The sequence below is a fragment of the Dicentrarchus labrax genome, unplaced genomic scaffold, assembly GCF_905237075.1.
Source record: "Dicentrarchus labrax unplaced genomic scaffold, dlabrax2021, whole genome shotgun sequence".
In the NCBI taxonomy this organism is placed as follows: Eukaryota; Metazoa; Chordata; class Actinopteri; family Moronidae; genus Dicentrarchus; species Dicentrarchus labrax.
In genome coordinates this window covers 11,729,787-11,751,767 of record NW_026136709.1, presented here as the reverse complement: position 1 = coordinate 11,751,767, position 21,981 = coordinate 11,729,787, and the positions used below count along the sequence as shown (strand labels likewise).

General features: G+C 41.1%; 1 protein-coding gene across 1 annotated transcript in view; it reads left to right on the top strand.

Moving 5' to 3' along the window:
* pola1 (polymerase (DNA directed), alpha 1) overlaps positions 1-20,577 on the top strand; it is a 57,197-nt gene extending 36,620 nt beyond the window's left edge. The window contains exons 35-37 of the mRNA XM_051410426.1: positions 2,240-2,356; positions 10,600-10,696; positions 19,545-20,577. Coding sequence (XP_051266386.1) covers positions 2,240-2,356; positions 10,600-10,696; positions 19,545-19,681 — 351 coding nt within the window. The 3' untranslated portion in view covers positions 19,682-20,577. The remainder of the gene's footprint in view (positions 1-2,239; positions 2,357-10,599; positions 10,697-19,544) is intronic.
* The last annotated feature ends 1,404 nt before the right edge of the window (positions 20,578-21,981 follow it).

Here is a 21,981-nt window from a genome sequence, read left to right as displayed (position 1 = left end):
CACACTTTTTTGTTTACTACATAATTCCATGTTTTCATTCATAGTTTTGAGGCCTTCAGTGAGAATCTACAATGTAAATAGTCAGGAAAAAAAAAAACATTAAATGAGAAGGTGTGTCCAAACTTTTGACTGGTAGTGTATATTCGATCAAGGTTTGATGGGATTTGATGTTAAATACATTTGCATCTTGAAGAAAAAACTACCACATCGCATGGTAAGAAACATGGCACCTCAACATGGCAGACTCCATGGAAGGCGATCCTCAAACCTCCAACATAAAGACTTAAACAAACCATTGTCAATGTTCTTGACTGGCCAAGTTGGAGTCCATATCTCTGTGCAGTTAAATTTTGACAGAACTTAAAGAAACTGCTGTTCTCTCTCATCCTCGTGTGAATTTTTTAACAGTTTTACAAAGAACAATGGAGAAGAAATTGCAGCATTCAGGTGTTAAGATGGTACAAACCTATTTGCACAGACTTTATTGGTTTAATTGGGTAAATACTTGTGCAATCAATAGTTTTGTTTTCTAACGTACTTTAATTTTGATACATTATAGAGTTTGTTGATCAGTGTCAAAAATTAATTACACCCAAAGAGATCAAGTTACAAACCTGTAAAAGTTCAGACAGGGATGCACTTTTTGTTATAGAAACATCCTGATATAATTTTACTTTTTGTAATGTTTGTGCAACTTTAAGAAATTCATTTGTGGTTGTATTTGTCTTTTTAAAGAGTCACGTTCAGTGGAAACACACACAGTAACCCGCCCTTTTAACCAGCCTAGATGGTTCTTGCCATAAAAGGCTATTGAAGTTTTCTGCACAGTGGAAAAGGGTTCGTATACTGTAGACGCCATCTGTAAAGAAAAAAATAATCTTTACCATTTCTTTTGTAGCTGCTGCTGCTGCTGCTCAACACTGATCAGGAGACGAGACAAAGGCGAACATAAAAATCAATCAGAGAAACAGCGGCTGCCTGTCTGTGTGAGGGGGATGTGGATAGAAAGACAGGTGCAGTGGTTTTGTGGGGGTTTATTTTGAGTGAGTGAAAGGAAGGAAGGATAGATGGAGGAAAGAAGCAAAGGCCTTGATGGTGGTGGGTCTTATGCTCTGTCATTAGTTGGGCATTAACCCCCTCCCCTTTAAACCCTCCTTAGTAATGACAGGGCATAAGAAGCAGAGGGGGTGGTGGGGTCTGGAAGAATATGGGGGAGATTGAGAGGGTTAGACCACAGCACCTGCCCAGGGTCACTACCTCACCCCAGGGGGTCCTAACTACTGCAGTTTTGGCTGTCCACTGCGCTCCCTGTCTGACAGGTACTCACAGAGCAGGACCCCAACACACAGCAGCTTAAGATACATTCAAATGTAAAGGGGGAGAGAGCAGGGTGGGGTGTGAAGTCAGATGTAAACCTCTGTTCTTTTCTCTCTCTCTATCTGTCTCTTCTTGTTGCAGTTGTTTATTTTACAAGCCCTCCTTTCTTCCTCCGACTACTTTTCTTGTCACTTCTGTTGTGCAGAATTAGAGCAGCTAAATGGAAGCAACAATTTTCAGCAAAATTTCCTCATTACCAGAAACACTTTTAAAAGTATCTTGAGGCAACAAAAGTTTTTTCGGTCAATTTTTAAGAACATGTTTATCAACACGGACACATTGTACAAATAAGTCATCATGTAGGGTATTTAAGGCTACTATGAATGTTGTTCTGATGAGTGTCAAGCTAGACAGTAATGAAAATTCAGGGAGTTTGATACATTTTGTGAAAATCATGGGATGGGAATTGACAAATGGGTCGATTAAGCAGTGATCATCTTCAGAGAGAGCAACCAAAACCTCAGTGGAAACTACATTGGTCACACATTAACAACTGAAGAAGGACCTCAAGGTTTAGAGACACAAAATAATGAAGTTTAGTCTATATAGTGTCAAACAATTATGAAAAGTGTTCATCCTGTTTTCCAATAGCCCTAAAATGTGTTGTTTTATTGGACCAACTATCCAAAACCCCAAAATATTTGGCACAAATTACATAAAAGCAGAAAATCCTCACATTGAGAAACTACCACCAGATAATGTTTGCAGTATTTTATTAAAATATAACTCAATCAATTTAATTATTAAAATAGTTCCCAATTCATTATCTTTGGATCAACTGACTGATTAATCGACAAATCGTTGCAACTCTACTAAAATTAGGAAGTTGGTGGAAGTAATGTATCCTCTGTGTCTCTCACAGGGCTGGTTGGTGTGCGAGGACCAGGCCTGCCAGAACAGGACCAGACGTTTGCCCATTGCCTTCTCTCGCCACGGACCCATCTGCCCTGCCTGCACCAGAGCAACTCTCAGACCCGAGGTAACACAACCACAAATATCAGAATCCACGCTTAAACACATGTGACTATGCATCCCCCTATTTGGTTAATACACACCACAATCGGGGTCACAAACACACACACTCTAGCTTGAATGAGCACATTGTTCAATTCTGTATGTTTTGTCCAGGTGATGGTGCTATGGAGCTGAAGTCGCTCCTCTCTTATGTGCTGTACATCTTTACTCATTAGGATCACATTTCACCATATATACGCACAGTAATGAAATTAATCTCTTCTTTGTCGCCCAGCTTTTGGTGTGTTTGTGTGACAGTGTGTCTGTGCGCTCACATGTCTGCTCTCACGTGTTTGTAAGGCACTAAGAGCTGGCTGGTAGTTAAACCATTAAAAAGATCTGTCTGTCTAGCTCCAGTGCCACCTTATGAACGCTTTGTTAGCTTGACCACTGGATTTAAAAGAAACACTCTCCCTTTCAATTTCAGTGTGACTGTTCAATCTTTCTTTCTCTGTCCCATTCTCACCAGTCCTGTCTCAACCCTTCCCTTGACTCCCTCTTGTCAATTTTTATCTTACGTGACCTGCTCCTATCTGTCCCCCCTCTCTTGGCTGCTTTGCTGTGTCTGACTCTGTGGCGACAGGTTGTAAACCAGAAGGCCAATTTTTGCTGTCACTGTAGCCACTTAGGTGGCCATTGCTGTGCCTGAGGGCCGTGGCACTTTAAACTGCAGGCTGAATAAAACATTTAACTCTCTGTGCTCATTCATGCACCCTTTCTCCACCCTAAAATCTGTAGCCTCTCTTCATTTTACCTGCTCCTCAACCACACTGTTTGATCTCTACACTCTCTCATACATAACACGCTCTTTTAATATGCACCTAAGTAACAGCTTGATCTGCAAAGTTCTGAGAGTAAACATCAATGAAGTACAGTTTTCAGACTGTGTACTTTCTATACACTATAAAGAGTAAAACCTTCATGTGACTCTACAATATGAAAATTAAGCTTTTTTTTTTTTTTTTTGCATCAGATTGTGAACCAGTTCCAAATTGTCCGATGCATCAGAATCGTATGCCTCCGAGCTTATCAAATCCTTGTATCAATGCCAGCAGGTTTTTCTGACTGTTGCCCATTGCCAAACAATGACGTCAAACTCGTGCGTCTACGCTGCTGGAAACTTGCAACAAGAGGGAGAAATGGTCCAAAGTGTATCTTCATTTCACAAAGAAAGATGACAACAGTCATAGTTGTAATGTCTGTAAAAGGGTGGAAACAGCAGCAACATCTTTCTACACAACATGGGCTTAAATTCCAGGAATGGCATGTTGACGCTCTACACGCGAGTGTCACTGCTTCCCAAGCCTTACTGAGAGTAAATAGCATATGTTATAATAACATTAGGCTAAATGAAAATGAATGCTGTACAAATATTCTCTCATTTCCTCCATTTAAGATGAGGACAGAACATTTCAATCATTAAAAAATCGGACCTTTAAGCAGAATCGATAATAGCTTTGGTATCAATAAAATGTATTTATGTTTTAATTATTGTATAGCCTCCTGTTGCTGCCTCTTAGCCAGGTCGTCATTATGAATGACAATCGGTGCTCCATTGACTTGTCTGGTTAGATAAAAATACATAAGATAATGTATAAACCTTTGACCGCATTAAATTGACAGATTTAAATAGATTCCCTGTGCTTTAGCACGACTGTGATGGCACAGGCAGGGGGCCTCCGTCAGGTTGAAGCATGTTTGTCCTCAACAATATGCTGGTTTGGCCTTGTTGGCACCGTGCTACATTGAGAAAATAGAAAATGTAGTGTTTATCCAGAGAAGGTATTAAACATGTAGTTCGTTGAGATGAAAGAAGAAAAACAGAAAAAGCGTTGAAATCAATCATTAGACAGGATTCAGAAGGCTCTTCGTCTGTAGCGTCCTGATTTTCCTATTCACTACTGTTCTCCAGCAGTGCTGCACCAACTACTAATAAATACCTTCATATCATAGAGGAACAAACTTGACTCAACAAAATGTTTGTGTGAACAACTGAAAACACACAACATTGTATTGCTGGTTTTAATTTCCCAGATTGTATTCCAGCTGCAGGTTGTCTAATAATAATGATAATCATGATAATTATTTGCTTAAATATTCAAGTCAAGTTTGTTCATAAATCCCAGAATAACACACTTTACACTTTGTACAGTGAGCGATACCATAAACCCAAACACATGAGTTTTTAATTTATTTCCACATAAAATGTTTTTGAAATGTATATTCAGTAATTAACTAACAGCTTAACTAGTCTTAAATATTTACACTGACACAGTGTAGGTTCTTTTTTGCCCTGCTGAAGTGCCCTTAAGCAAGACATTTATAAATGTTGCTGACCCTTACATCTGACCTCTCTGGAGGAGAGAGAGATTTTCTTCCCTAGGAATTGCTATAACATGATTTAAATCAAGCCAACATTGACTTTTCAGTATTAGGTAACACCGTTATCTAAATCAAGCCAGTGCATTGAGATTAATAGCCCAGCAGCTTACATATTAAATTGCTGCCAATTATGCAAAGTACTCAAGGGGCCATTCATGGCTGTTTGAGCTCGGGGTAGATAGACTGTGCTCAGACCAGGGAAGAGGATGAGACAGCCACCAGTCCTCACTCTTTTTCTTTTTTTAATATTATTATTCAAAGTTTTTTTTTTTGGTTGTTGGATGCATCATCAGATTTGTGTGCAGCTAGCCAGACTCTGCCGGCTGGATCACTCTGGCTATGTTCCTTTCATGCTTTTTATCTGCCAGTATCATCATAGATTATCAAGCTAATATCAGCACCAGCCAGAAAGACAATCAGGGTTTCTTCTTTGTGTATGCTACACCAAAAACACCAGTTTGTGCCAGAGCTTTTGTAAAGGATCGTCTTGTTTGTGACTCCGCTGTCCCTTTTTCTCTCTTGCATCATGGTACATTTACCACCGCTATGGGTGCTGCCTCTCCTCTCTTCTCCTCCCTCCATCTATCTCTCTCTCTCTCTCTCACTCTGCCTCTTCCTTTTTTCTCTCCCTCCCTCCCTCTCTGGACACAGATTCAGAGCGTGATCTGATCTCCATGTAATGGGAGAGTAATAGGCACTCTGCCTTGATTGGTTGGTAATTTGGGGGAGTTATGCACAGGTGCAATTTGTAATATTTTCAGTAAATTAAATTTCTTTCTCTTCCTCTCTCCCTCTCTCTTCATCTCTCCCTCTCTCTTCTCCCTCCCTCCACAACGCTTAACTCAAATGGGCTATTTTTTCTCAGTGTCTCAAATCTCTGTCCTGACTTTGCTTTTCTTTCCCCCTTTTATTCAATGCTTTCTTCCCCTGCTCCTTTCTTTTCATTTTCTTTCCCTCCCCTCCCTCTTTAGCTCTTACACTCATTCTCTCTTCTCCTGGCTTGCTCTTTCTCTCCTCCTCTTACCCTCCCTTTCTGTGTCTCTCTTTTTCTCCCCTCGTTTTATTGATGTACGCTCAGGCGCCCATTAGAGCTCCCTTTTTCCCTCTAGTGGAAATTGCAGCATGTTAATTTTCACACAAATTACGGCAATAGCAGGTATCTCTATTTGATACATTATAGCGGGAGCAATCAGAGATAATTGAGTGCCTTTCAGAGGGAGACGGCTGCATTCACTGCCGGCTCAAAGCTGCCCCATTATCGCCTAATCGCTCTTTAAACACTGAATTTTGCCGAACAAAAATTCTTGTCATAATTTTGCTTAAGTGTATTTGGAAATCACAGTCCTTTGAGCGAGGATAATTGAAATCAAATCCCTTTCACTGGAGCTGACATTTCTACATTTCCCTCCAATTGAAATTAATTTCAAAAATTGAGCATGAATATCTTCAAATAGCAGGCAATTATGCCTTTCAATGGGGAGAAATTACCGGTGCTGAATCGTTGGAGGCTTGCGGGCGAGAGCACCAGTTAAATGCCTTTGTTTCCCGCCGTGTTTGCCTAGTAAAGATTTACATATATTGACTCATTATGGTGTCTTGTGAAGCTGATCGGCGTGACTACCACAACCGGCAATAACGCTCATCGCATCTAAAAAGCTCAAGAGTTTTAAAGCCTTGTGGCCTCACAGCTGAGGGAAAATGTATGTTTGTTTCTCTCCGTCTCCCTCCCTTTCTCGCTCCCTCTCTCTTTCTGCAGCTGCAGTTGTGTGTGAGGGCTTGGATATTGTAGCACCAGTATTTACAACGCGTGTTTTTTGAGTGCGGAGAAAAGTGTGAGATGCTGAAGCCTTGTTTGTGTCAGTGCTGCTGCGATATTTTCTTCTAAATCACATGTCACCATGTCAATGCATTGAATGGTCGTAGTTTTTCAGCAGCTTGCACACTTTCCGTCCACTATAAACTCTGTGTGTTTTTGTTTTTGCGCTGTCTTTCTTCACATAGACGCATATTGTCTGACTGACTACCTTTTCATTAACTGCTTCACTGGTGTACTTGAGCGACAGTATAGTGCGCAAAAGTTCTTTGGAGGTCGGATGTGTCTTTGTGTGTGTGGATGTGTGTGTCCCCTAAAAGATAGACACAGGCGTTTTTAAGACTCTGAGGAAGTCTTGAGTGCTCGTTTTGTTGTGTGAGCCATTTTAGACTGTTGCTCTGTGATTTGGATCAATTTGTATGATTTAGCCTCTTTTTTCTTATTTCTTACTTTTTTCTTTATTCTATATACCCCGTCTCCATTCTCTCTTTCTTATCCCACACAACACACACACACACACACACACACACACACACACACACACACACACACACACACACACATATTTTCCTCTTCCTTTTGGCTTAACTGTGTTTGTGAGTGTGTACATGCGGCGGGATGTGTGTCGGGAGGGGGGGAGTCAGTCGGGGGAAGAGGGAGGCAAAGGAGCAAGGGGTACGAGGTGGGGGCTGGGGGGTCCTACGCTCCCGGGAGAGAGGCAATTTCACAGCTGGTTTGCTCCTTAGGCAGTCAGGCTGAAAATGCTGCAGATTTGTGGAGCAAATTGAAATGGTGTCAGTGCAGGAACAAAGCACCGAGCTGAATGACGAGGTAGGCGTGTGTGTGTGTGTGTGTGTGTGTGTGTGTGTGTGTGTGTGTGTGTGTGTGTGTTGCTGTGTGTGTGTGTTGCTGTGTGTGTGTGTGTTGCTGTGTGTGTGTGTGTTGTGTGTGTGTGTGTGTGTGTGTGTGTGTGTGTGTGTGTGTGTGTGTGTTGCTGTGTGTGTGTTGCTGTGTGTGTGTGTGTTTTGCTGTGTGTGTGTGTGTGTGTGTGTGTGTGAGAGTGTGAGAGAGAGAGAGGTGGGGTTGAGGGGCCCTAAATTCAATAACAACCCTGTAACATTTTAGCCACGCCTTTCTGACACCTGTCAGTCAATCAGTACGCAGCGACTGGCCCGCCCACAATCAGCATTATATTGTTTGAATGTATGTGTGTGTGTGTGTGTGTGTATATGTGTGTGTGTTCTGTGTATTTTATTTTCAAGAGGAAGAAGTGGTGTGCAGTGTTTGTGCCGACCGTGCTTGTTCAACCTTGGCAACCGTAACCGAGGCTCCATTATGGGATGTGCATGGTTTGGTTGTTGACTAGGCAGTGCATCAACGGTCAACAGCTGTGTGTGCCATGTGGGCAGCCATAGAAAGCCATTAAACACATACACACACACACACACACACACACACACACAGTCTCTCTCTCACATCACATAGTTTGCATTTAGTTGCATTAGATACTCTTGCCACTTGATTATGCCACAGCAGTAAAAACTGAAATTACAATTACGCATATTGCCGATTGGCAGGTATAATGGGCACACACAAACTCACTTCACTTCACTGACACACACACACACACACACACACAGATACTGACACACAGGAATTGTCAGGGGATTCTTCCTGGTGGTAATAATAAAGCACTCGGCGCACACCTGATGGCAGTGTGGGGTCGGGGCTTAGCGTGCCCTCTCCAGCGTAGCAGGGAAATGACGAGCCAATAACTGCAATTAAACATGCAGTATAATGGCTAATCAAATTGACAGCCTCGGCTGTTCGCATGCCTCTCTCACAATGGCTTATCACAACAAACTATTATGAGGGAGGGTATTTCAGGCCTGATCCCCTCTTTTCTTTCTCTCTCTCTTCTTCACTGTCTCTGATTCTCTCTATCTCTCACTTCTTTCTGTATCTTTACCCTTTTCTATTCCGCTCCTCTTTTTTTCCCTTCTCTCTTTCCCTCCCACCTCTCTGTCTTGCTCATCCTCTCTGTCTCTTTCCCCCCTCTCTCTCTCTCTCTTCCCCGCTCTGGCAGGCTGTCGTGTGGCTCCAGTTAATTGCAGTGGAGATTAACAAAGCAAGCAAATTTGTTTTCTTGCTTTACTGTGTCACACAGAGGAAAGGAGATATTTTCAGGGAGGTATAGTCGAATGAGCAGGGTGCACATTTGTAGAGTCATGTTCGGTCTACCTGTTTCTCAAACTGGTAAATGGGGTTTATTCATCTGTTTTGGATGTTTTGTTTTAATGTTTTTTTTCCTGTCTTGATCTCCACTCTCATTAGTCTAAAATAATAACTTATACAAACAGGAAATAAAATGGATTGAGTGGAATAAACTGGAACAGAAAGAAGAGAGTAATGCTGCATTCACATCATGGCAGGAGAATTGGAAAACAGGAAAAACCTTACTGTTGTAATGTGGGATTTTCACACATAATATCAGTATTGAATCATATCAATTCTCAATTATTTGTTTCATTTTTTTCTATGAAATGTGAGAAAATGCTGATAAATGCAACATACATTTTCTGTTAATCAACCATTCAATTAATCAACTAATGGTTTTAGCTCTACGTGCATTATTCCAATACGGTTACCTCCCATTGCTAGCCTCGTAGTCACACCATATAAATGGAATTTAAGCTTGAATGAGCTCTTTTTTAAGTTGTTCATAAGTCTGAACAGGTACCATCTAACTGTTTATTGCTCTTTTTTGTTGGCTGAGTCAATTGTATTAATAGTAATGATGACCAATTTTTTTTTACCCCCATCCTAGTCCTTTATTATTGGGTATCTCTGATAACGAGTCCGTTCTGATGCTTATATTTACCTACATGTTGATTACATATGTATCTGGCACATTAAAATAACAGCTGTAGCCTTCTAGATCCGGCTTACCTTACTTTTTATGAGCTACTTGATCCAAATACTGAAGGTCCTTATTCACCTTATTCTAACTCTAAAGAAGATAAGCATGAAAGTATGAATGAAAGTTCAACTGGAAGAATGACGTCTTGCTCAGTGACGCTTCTTTTACCTCATGAATAATCTTTGACTAAATACAATACAGTTCAGTTTTTAATGAGGTAGAATGAGGCTGCTTTTTTTAAGGCTTTTAACGTGGAAAATCCTTTCATTCCAAACGGACTATTAATACGTGTCTGGAGGGGATCTTTAATTTTGTCCTGCCATGAAGTTACTCAAAGAATCAGTGTTAATTAATGACAGCTGATATGACCTGCTGCTGCCTCCGTTGGACATTTTAACAGTTTAGAAGCTGCTCGCTGAATGTTTGTACATCGCTCTCTGATAATAAGACAGATTTGTTTCTGTCAGATTCCAATTTTGCCAACTCGGGTGTCCAAACAGTGTCAATCACCGGTGCCACCAATATATATATATATATATATATATATATATATATTTGAACGTTCACACAATGTTCTCTCCTATATGCAGTGAAATGCTCGCAGTGTGGACAGTGCTGTCGTTCATTAAAGAAAGGATTGGATTTTGTTTTTTCATTTTAGCCGATTTAGCGGATCCATTAAAATATTCCCCAATCAGCCCTGATTTTTATGTAAATGTGACTGCATTTGCAACCATTTTGTAACCAGGTTGTTGACACTTGTTGATGCATCAATCTGCTATGCTGGCAACATCTTTATTAATTGGATTGGGTATCAGCCATGATATGACTCAGTCACATTAAATACAGTTTCTGTGTTAATGTTATTATAAAATTCAATGTTTCTGCTATCACAAGGATTAATAGGGCTCAGTGGCTCCCTGCGTTATCTCTCACTTCGAATGGGTTTCGTACAGTGAGGTATACACATTTTAATCTTCTAACTGAAGCTCGCCATCGACCACAAAACGTTTTTGCCACAATATTCATCTCATTGTGCGTCCCCTTCCCCTTGTGTTTAATCTGTGTTGTTCTGTGTGTGTTTCCTCCACAGTACTCCGAGAAGGCCCTGTACAACCAGCTGTGCTTCTACAGGTTCATCTTTGACTGGGATTATGCTGCTGCCAAAGTACCTCAGGGTGATGAGAGAAGTAAGACTATGCACACACACTTGTTTTCTTACACTTCTGTTAGGTCTTGTACATAACTTTCAAAAGTCTTCTTCTATTTGTTATGTGATTAATTCCCAAAGTTTTGTGCAGTGCGAGTTGTGAAAACAGGCATGACTTTTTAAATTAAATTGTATTCCTTTTTTTTTTTTTTTTTTTTTTTGTTGTTTTTATTATTCGGCAGTACCGCCTTTTGGAACAGAAATCAAGTTACTAGAACAGCTATTGAAGTTTGAATTTTGATGTTCTAACAATGCTTCCTCACAAATACGCATACAACATAGCATTAGCAATCAATGGCTCAACGTAAACCTTTTACCCAGGCTACACTTACAATATTCACCAATGATGTGACACACACACACAAGCACGCACACAAGTAGCGAAGGATGGGCATTGGATATGGGGAGGGGGGTTAAGGACATTCAGCTCCTCGAGTCGACAGCCCTAATTTAGGAGACGGATTCAATCACACACACATACAGAATGCAAAATGCTCCAATCACTGGAAGAAAGAAGGAAAGAGCTCTCGATCGCTCTCCCTCTACCCCTACCCTCACTGTCCATCTCTACTGCTTTCTCTCCTTTGCTCTCTCTCTCCTTTCTCTCTCTCTCTCCCCCTCTCTTGGACAGGCACTCGTTTGGCTGTGTTGATTGAAAACAGGTTTTAGATTTGGGGAAATGATAGGGGGAGTAATGGGCGCGCTGACGAAAGGATAGCCCTTCTCCTATAATGGGACATGGAGCGTATATTTCCCCCCTTGGACTCAAATAGACGCTACTCCAGCGCTCTGGGCGCGCTCAGTAGGCGTCAGCCACAAGGCCTCTTTACCCATAGTTCTCCCTGATTGATGTCACTTGATTAGAAAGGGCCGCTGGGCCGAGTGATTTATTTATTTGATTAAATATTTATGTATGTATGTTATTTATGTATGTATGCCTGAATGCTATGAGTGTGTGTGCCAGTCAGGACCCGAGTGAGGCAGCGAAAGAGTGAGACAGCAGAGGTAAATATAACGTGTAATCAACAGATGACCACTCAGAAGATGGAGGGAGCTGAAATAGAGGGATTGGACCGGTGTAGAGGAGGAGAGGGGGGCGGAGGGAAGGAGTACTAACATGATTATAGCCTCCATTTTTGCTTTCTTTTATTTCTGTCTTTGCCCAGATGCAAGAAATCATCGCCAATCAATTCTTGACTCTCCTCTTTTCTTTATGTTCCTGTGCTTTGCAGTGTTTTTGATCTACACCGGGCTTTCTCTTCCTGAGATTCAGCCTTGTTTTGTGCCTCGCAATACAATACAGTACATTCTGTACTTAAAGCGTTGGAAATGTGAGCTCACAGTTCACTTTACATACAGAAGGCAAAGTGAACGGTGCTCACTATACAACACATGACATTGTTGTGGAACAGTTTAGCATCTTGTCTCGTGATGACAGCAAGCATTCTGTCGTCCACTGACACCAGATCAGTGACTTTCAACAGGAATCCTACATTTCACCTGCGCTGTCTGTCCACTTACTGTTTCAAAATCAGACACACTTTAAATGCCAAGTGTTAACGTGACAGACGATACTGTAGACCAGTGGTCCCCAACATTTTGAGAATGCATGTGTCTATGAGCGGTGCAGCCAATCAGTGATTTTGGCCTCCTAGATTGGCTGGTTTAGTCATTTGTTTTAATTAAAACTTTACAAAAAAGATAAAGTTGCTTATATTTAAGTCTACCTAACCTTCATCAGATCTTTGGATGTTTTGTGGCCTTTTTATTCCTTCCCTGTCCTATTGATCAGCTTGTATTCCCTCAGATTTATCTTGCGACCCTCAGGTGGTCCCCGACCCTCGTGTAGGAAATGTATGGTAAATTCTTTGACACACCCAGTACCAGAGCTCATTAATAGTATAGACATTCTGCAAACATTCAGACTCCTTACTATCAGATTTATTATTAGTGTATATCTTTTAATATTGAAGTCTAAGTGTTTCCTGTGGAAAGCAAACAATGTAGCTGCAGCTGTAGTGAGAAGTCTTCTGAATGTGAGTTTCCTCTTGAGATGGTAAGAAAAGTGTCTCAGTGAAGCGAAGCGTCACAGATTAAGGGACAGACAGGACGGATTGGATCACTCACCAGCTGTGGGCTTTAACCACCACTCCATATCCAGACACCAACATGTTTACTTGTTACTGTTTCTGTCAGATGAGAAACAACTTAACTTCCCTCTGTTCTCTGAGCTGCCAGTCCATTAAATCCTCACCCTTCCTGTTTGATGGTTTGGTTTCCCTAAACACAAGACCTCAGCTTACCCAACATTGTCCCTTAAATCTGGCTGAAATACCCGGTACTGCTCTGCAACCAGCGTTCAGCACCACCTAGCACAGCATTCACAGCAAGTTCCCTCTGACTTGATGTCACTGTTTGTTAATGTGTAAATATGTAGCAATATCAGACTCACGTAAGTTGCATTTAAATATGTTTTCAGTAACATCAAGCAAATCATTATTAATGACAGACTAAATTAATTATATTGCTGGTCGTTTGCTTTAAGTGATTGCTAAGTGGTATAGCAACACTCAAAGTTACAGTTAAACATGCATACATAATATCATTTATTAATATAATATACATAATGCCATGTTTATTCCATCATTCCCGGTCCAACAAATAACTTTGGGAGCAGCAGTGACTCAATCTGTGGGAACTTGGCTTTGTAACTGGAGGGTCGCTGTTTCAAGTCCAGCATGGCTGTCGAGGTGCCCTTGAGCAAGACACTGAACCCCCAATGGCTCCTGGGGCGCCAATACATAGCAGCCCATCACTCCACTATCTCTCCACATTTGCATAAGCTATATATGTCTATAAGCCCTGTGTGTAAAAACATTGAGCGAAAAATCTTCTTCTCATCTACTAATGGAGAGAGTTAACAGCATAGCACCCGAAACCCTCCATAACTGAACTCTGAACACTTTTGTTTTTTGTAAGTACAAATGACTGTTTGTTCGACTATAAAGATACTGAGTACTGACTGATATGATTTCACCATTTGTAATACCAAGAGGGAGATATTTGAGCCCACAAATAACGTCTCATGTTGTAGTAATACTCCGAAGATGACCTGCCATGTTTTTTTATCCAGCCAGGGGGTTGTATTTATGGCAGATGTGCGTTTATCAGCAGGTATAGATCATGTGTGTTGTCGATAAAGGTTTACAATATGCTATATCTGTTAATCCCGTCTGGTATCACTGACAAACCGGTGTCTCCACCAAATCATTAATATCTAGCACTGACTCATTCGACTGTGTTCCTCAAATGGAGGAGGATGCATGTATACACACCCTCATGCTGCTATAAAATATAGGTTTAAGGTGTTATCCCTCTGTCCTGGGGCAGTAATACCCCATATTACTGCATTACACACCCAGGGGCCACACTGCTCAGATTACAGGGAGGAGACATACAATCCTATACACCCTACTCTACTCTGTTGTGTGTGTGTGTTGTCCCTGTGGGAGTGTGTGTGCATATAGACTTATAGAGATTTATGAGCACTGTTTGTGTATGTACACCATCTCACCTTCATATTATAGTGTGCCTTTGTGGTGGTGATGGTGCTGTGTGGTGAATGTAAATGGCTTAATCTGCTACTAGAAGAGCTGCTTAGAAATTATGCCAGCAACTTGAATTTTCAAGTGCAACTTGGCCGCCTTCCACTATTTAAGATCATGAACCGTTCATTCTGGTCATTAGTGGTCTTGGTATATGGCTTTTGTTACGGGAATAAAGAAATACTATTGTCTAAACTGTATTTTTCTAACTATCAACTACTACTACTACTACTACTACTACTACTACTACTACTACTACTACTATAGTCTGTGTAGCCAAAGCCTGATGTATATAGTGTATCCCTCTGTGCCATAGACTCAAATAGACTAAAAACACACCAGTGACCCACAGTGTTGCACAGGGTGACATGTTACTTCATTGTGAACGTCATTTTGAGTTAATCCAACATCATCATTCATCAACAAATGGGTGCTTTCTTCTGGGTTGAGCATCATTTGCTAAAATCTACAGTGTTAACAGGAATTATTATTTTTTCTTTTTATTAAAATATAGTATTTTTTCTCACATCTTCAGTAGGAATGAATGGCCTTTGGGGTGGGGGCATTTTCAAAGCTATAGTTGGGGTACAGAATAAGCACCAGCCAAATTCTGGTAAAATATGCAAGTGCCTAGTAGATTGGCTTCACTCACCAGCCAAAAAATCAATCTATTGAGTGGCTGGTAATATTCACTATTGGCAAACGGACAAAAAAAAGTACATTTTGCACCCTGGCTACAGAAAAACCCAGATGAAATGGCAAACGCGTTGCATTTTCCTGCAGTGTACGCCTTGTAGTTGGGTCAGATCGAGTTCGGATCAACATTCCCCACCACAAACGAACCCCTCCAGAATTAGTGTCTGACCTGGACTGGGACCACTTCCTCTAAAGGGCCTTTTAGATCTGAAAACAAACCTATTAATTCCTATTCAACCAGACTACACAGCTTTGAAAATGCCAGGAGAGCTATAGACAGGCTGAGGTAGTCTGAAAGTTTTGAGAAACGATTCAGCTTTCGGTCTTTTTATGAAATGTATTGACAGCAACCATATGGAATATTACAGTAGTGCAGTCCTGTTCAGCCACATTGTTTGGATGATATCTGGGTATTTATGGTTCACCCGGCAACTCAGAAAAGTCTGAATGTGCGTGTTTACATGTGTACTGAACACACACAATAAAGCGCATTAAAGAAAAATAGCTTCATACAAAAGAGCTCTGAGTCCTCCCTGAATGTAATTTGATCAGCTTGAATGTTAGCGTGTGCACTGTAGCGTGCGTATGCGTGCACGCGTGTGCACCTTTTGCGAGCCATTGCCTGTCTTATCTACATGTACATTGCATTTTTGTGCCTGATTGCTGCGACTGAGTAAAACATGGAGGTAATTTCATCCGCTGCAGGAGATCTCTAATAGATTATACACACACACACACAGATGCACACACACTATGAAAAAACATGCCGTCCGTCCCTTAGCTGAGAACATCCCGTATCAATGACTTTCAAATCATTTCATGTCACTTTTCTTCTCTCCATCTCCCTGCTCTCCCCCTTTTTTTTTTCATCCCTCCCACCCCCCACCTTCCCTCCCTCCTTCTGTCTATCTGTTACCTTTCTCTTCCCCTCATCACCCCTCCCCTCCAGGTCTCAATCTTGAGTGTGGGCAGTATGATTGCGTGTGTGAGCAATAATGTAATTTTGCCGCATTGATAAAATATAAATTGTCCTTGAGCTGCGCTTTTCTAATGATCCATTTACCGACAGCTTCCCTGCCACCTCTCAGCACTCTGCATTTGCTCCTCTTCTACCCTCCCACTCCTCTTCCTCGCTATCTTCTTTCTCTTCTCCTCTTTTCCCTCCTTTCCCTGCCCGTCTCTTCCCTCACTGTTTTCTTCCCCCTCTCTCTCTCTCTCTCTCTCCCTCTTTCTTCATCTTCTACACTCCCCTCCCTTTCTGCGGCGATACAAAGCGGGGTGGCAAAATCCGCGGGTGCGATTGTCAAATCAATTATTCATTCTGTGCAATTACACTCACACAAAGAAGTTTCCCTGTGCTCCGAGTGGTGATTAAATTAACTGCTATTCCAGCTGCCCGTCGCCACCAGCCTAATAGAATATTCATGGAGGCGGCCGACGGAATGGCCGATCTCCATTAACTTCATCATGCTCACTTAATTACAGGCTTGTTATTGTATTTACACCTAGTTAGAGCGTGCAGAGCCCCGATCTACTCATGCCCAGCACCGCCAGAGTATGCGCGAGTGTGTGACAACACCTAGTTAGAGCAAAGATAACCCCTGATACACTCACTGTGCGCGTGTGTGTGTGCTGTAGTCCATGTAAATGTGTGTGTGTGTGTGAGGAAGAAGGAGATGATGTCTAATGCAATCAATTAGGCAAAGTTTTCGGGATGTATATTTACAGTATGCTTTATGTCCGTATGTCTTTTTCCATCTTTCATTCCAGTTGTAATCTCTTTCTTTCTTGTCATTTCCACCCCTCGCTCCTTTCTCCTCCACATCTCGGCCTTCCCAGCAACGCCGTCTCCCCTCTCTTCTTCTCCTTCCGCCTCACACTCGCTCTTTAAGGGAGGCTATTTATTTGAACTACACTCCCCACTGTGCTCCCGACTTGCAGCAAGGTCTCCCCCTCTTTCTTTTCCTCTCTGTGACTCTTAAATCATTCTTTTATCTGTTCGCCACACAGTGATTGAGGTGGAAAAGGGAAAGGAGTGAGGAAGGGGGGGAAAGAGGAAAGAGAGAGAGAGAGAGGGGGGAGAATTATTTTCTCCTACCTTTCAGAAATGATGACATGATTGCTTTCGCTTGATCATGCATCATCACCCTCCCTCTATTCCCCCGATAAATAGACTAGTTTGTCTCTCCCTGCCTCTCCTCTCCCCTTTCCCCCCCCCATCCCTGTCCTTCCTAACATGAGGATTATCTGGTAATAGTTGCTGCTGGCGTTTAAAGTCAACCACACCATCTTCTGTGTGTGTGTGTGTGCGCATGTGTGATTGCTGTTTGTCACATGGATGTTTTTTAGTCGCCATGACAGAGTTAGTGTGCTTTTTAAGTGTTTAACTACCATCAGTCGTCAACGTGTGTGTTCTTTTAGTGTGTGTGAGTGTGTGTGTCTTACTGTAGATGTCTGTGTATCTAACCTTTGTTCCCTTGGGCAGTCAGTGGGCTGGTATTTATCCAGCAGCCACTAATGCAACGGGCAGGAAGGACGAGGCAGGAGATAGGGCTGTGGAGATGGCGAGGACATGACAACCGGCCATATGGACTGTGTGTGCGTGTGCGCGTGGTGTGTGTGTGTGTGTGTGTGTGTGTGTGTGTGTGGTGTGGTGGTGTGTGTGTGTGTGTGTGTGTGTGTGTGTGTGTGTGTGTGTACAGTATGTGATCTAGACAAATAAGTCACTAAGTTTTTAATTTGTTGGGTTTTAGTAAAACACTATTTAAAAGCACTTAAAGCTATTAAGAGCTGTGTTGCGTTGCTCGTATTACTGACGTTCAGGATTTGGAGTTCTGCTGAAACAAGTTGTTGGACAAACATTTTGGCAATTTGTTAGTCAGTGATTTATCAAGCAATACTAATAATAATACTAAACATTCACTAGTTCCAGCTTTTAAAAATGTGAGCACTGTGAGGTACACTGTCGCATAAAACCAATATTTAGAAGATGTTACCTCGGACTTTGGAAAGTAGAGATGTAGCTGGAGCTGCAAATGGCTATTTCCATTATCAATTACTGTGCTAATCATTTTCTTTTTTTTTTGGTCTGCAAAGTGTAAATGGTAAAAGATGCCCCTCGCATTTTCCCAAAGGCCAAAGTGACATCTTCAAATTGTTTTTTGCAACTGACCCAAACTTTTCACTTTACTTTTTTGAAAGATTATAAAAACGGACTCAAATGATTCATTGATTATCAGAATAGTAAATAAGTGTTCTTTTCATTGACTAATCGACTAATTGTTTCAGCTGTAGTTGCAGCCTTAATTGGCAGTACCATAGAACTCATTGTTCATTCCTTGTAACCAGTAATTACTAGTAAGCTTAGTAATGTGTCCGTTTATAAAAGAAAATTCTTGACATTTTTTCTTCCTGTTTTTTAATTTCTACAAAGTTTTCGCACTACTTAGTTTAGGTAGAATATTTGATCCACAAACCTTCATCGGGTCACATTCATTAAGCCCTTTTAGCGTGTATGTAAACATAGCCTGGGAGAAATATTAGACACCTATCACCTGTATGATATGTACATTAGGTTCCTCCTTTGACATTGTATTCCTCTATAGAATTTTCTTCTATTTGACTGAGCCAACATTATTTATCTGTGGAGTTTATCTTTTGACATTTGTAAATGCACTATTATTGTTTACAATTAGAAGAGCCCATTGAGATGAATTTGCTGCTGGCACCCTCTGATTGCTATACATATATATAAATAATAAAGATCTAAAGACCAAAATGTTTAATATAAAATGAAAAAAAACATAATTCATGTTTAATATAAATAAAACTAGATGAATGCTGTCAGATCACTCAGAAACCAAACGAAACTTTCATTTCCATTTTCCTGCGTCTTCCCCCAGTGACCGCTCCTGTCACTATTATTCCTGTTGCAGCTTGCTGCACTCTTCGGTGTGATTGTGTGTTATTACTTGGTTTCATGATACTTCATCTACACTTGACGCTCAGAATAATATTGTAAAGATTTGGTTTTGGTGGCCACCCTGCCCAGGATAGCAGCTCTCAGTCTTCTCTCTGGCCGTATTACGGCCCACCTGAAGGGATAAAAGGGACAAGATATTGACTTCATGCGCTCATTGGGCTTTTCTATCGATCTTATGATCCTGTGTGTGTGCACACGTTGCCATCGACCCCTCAGTCCAATTCTGTGATGCCCCTCCCGGCCCTCAAAGTGATAGCATTACTGGCAGATAGCATTGGATCTGTTAGCTCTCCAGTTAAGGGTGAAATGCTCCTCAGTGTTTATTAGTGGCAAGACAAAGCCGGCGTGTGCTCTGCTCCTCTTCCAGTAGGACCCTGCAGACCCTAATCATAGGGATGGAGGGAGGTGAGAGTCATCATTGGTGAATCATTTACTAGTTCGAAATGCAAGTATCCTGTAATATTGACTTTAATGCAGCCGAGGAACAGAATGATCTTACACTGAGTTCTGGCAATAATAAATCCTCTTTCTTCATTCACCTCCAGGTCGTCTTAAAATGTGGAACAAAGAAAAAGAAGTGTATCGGAGGCTGAAGGAAGTGCCAGACAAAGCCTTGGCCACCAGTGGCTACTCGGAGATTAACCTGGCCAAACTCTTCCAGGCCTTCTCCTCCATCAAGTAAAACAATACACACATATCTGCAAAGACGACGCCACCGAGGGGGCTCCGACATCTGACTCAAAGCTGGAGATTTGCACATTCAACTGCATCTGTTTTGTCTGTTGTTGGTGTCCCATTATAGCAGAATTTAGGTTTTGACCTCCGAACCTCCATATCATCTTCCCTGAACCTAATGGGCCTGTTATATGACTTAAAACCCAATCACTCCTCTCCCCGTCTCCACTTTTGTCGCATAGACACTCATGACTTGACCTCATCACCCTGACTCTGTATGGTAAAGGGGTGCAGCAATCATACCTAAATGACAGTCTATTGTGTGTGTGGTGTGTGTGTAAAAAAAAAAATGGCTTATCCTCAGAGCAGCCAGTATACTCCAAAAGCCACTAATTAGCCAATGATAGTGACCCCGGCCACTAAGACCACTGGAGGCCTGCAGCGATCGGACACTTGTTCTGATTACCACCATTCATCCCGAGTGTGTGTTCCCTTCTATGTGTGTGTGTGTGTGTGTGTGAGAGTGAGAGAGAGAGAGAGAGAGAGAATGAAAGAAAGGAGTAAGGAGGATGCAGGGAGTGACAGGGGTGAGGGAGGCCACACGTTCTGCTCCCTCACTCTTTTGTCTCCGTATCGAACAGCTGATCTCCTTCTCCTCCACTGCCTCTGTTTAACTGATGTAATTTCATCCCTTTCACTCGTCATCTTCTCCTACCCTCCCTCCTCTGTGCAGATTGTGTTTTAATGTCTGTAATTTTCTATGTATCCGACTTGTATCGCTCAGGTTGGTTTATGTAATGATTTTTTTTTTTGTAATGACCAGAATATTTAGTATTGGGTATTTTGAGATTGTTGAGAATCTTTTTGATACTGAAACCTCAATAAAAAGCTAAATGGATATAATGTTAATGTTGTTTTATTTGAGATTCTGTGGGGTGATGGGTGGATGAACATGCTGAAGTGTCTTCATGTTTCCTGTTGGCACTGCATTCTGTAACACAACAAACATGCCTTGAAAGTCTCTTTTTTTTTTTTTTAACTATATAGAAAAAATGACAATATTGGGGTTAGGGTTACATCTGGTTATGTAAATCAAGCATCCCTTCACTTTATTTGACACCATACTAAAAAAATATGATAAGGTGATGTTCTATATTTTACTTAATCTCAACAAATCTCATAAAAAGAGCGAAACCAACGATGAATTGATTGTGGTGCCTGTGTAGCCAAGCCTGATGCAGTATATTTCATTCCTCTGTGCTCCACTATTGTCCAAAAACTATTAAAAACCCACAAATGAGCCGCATGTTTGTATGTTTGGGAGCTGATCCCACATACATTGACGTGCTGTAAATACTCACTAGTGCACCAAATGAGTTTTATTCTGCAGCTGAAAATAGAGCAGTGCATTTACTGGGGGATGGTTTACTCCAGTTTGACTAAAAGTTGCTAAAAAAAGAAAGAAAGAAAAAAATACAGTGCCCAGCTGTTTTACAAAATCACTTTTTTTTTTAAAAAGTGAAACTATATTTATGATCTATTTTGAGAGGCTTACTTTTTCAGACAGTGGGAATGTGATGATACAGACAGGCAGAGGAATGTTGAGAGGCGGTAAAAAAAAAAAAACATTGTTGACAAGACTAATATAAAATCGCCTGCTTTATCCTTTAAGTATATACTTTAGTGCAAGTATAATAAGTATATATAATTTTAGGAGAATAAACTGCTCCTGTTGATTTCTAATGAGACATTTTAGTTATTTCTAAACAGGAATACAGATAAAATCCTCTGTTACAGAATATGTCCTTTTTATGGCAGTATGGTGCATCTTGGGCAAAATCAATTGAGAACTGCTTAAGAATAAAATAACTGCTGCCTGTCAAATGAAGCTGGTTCTTTACATTGATGCCAAAGTAAAGAATCGTTAATGAATGAAAATCCAATGTTGGCAGTATCATTGTTTGGCCTATAATGACATAACAGGCTGTGGTATTTTTTTGATATACTTTCTCTGCTGTAGTTAAAGTTCAGTCTAACTCGCTACATGAAGTGTTACACCATTTTCCTCCCCAAGAATTCTCATTTGTGTTAATACAGTTGGGGGATTTTCTATTTTTATTATTTTTTTCTTTATTCCATCCTGCCGTGTGCATTTCCATAAACACTGCATGCCTCACAAATCACTTCAAACCACTGTGACTTGTGAAGGCAACCTTAAGTGGGCTGAACACTTAAACCATGATTCACTATGCAATGGATAGAACATGCTGTGTGTGAGAGAAAAAGTGTCTCGGTGCATTTATTTCT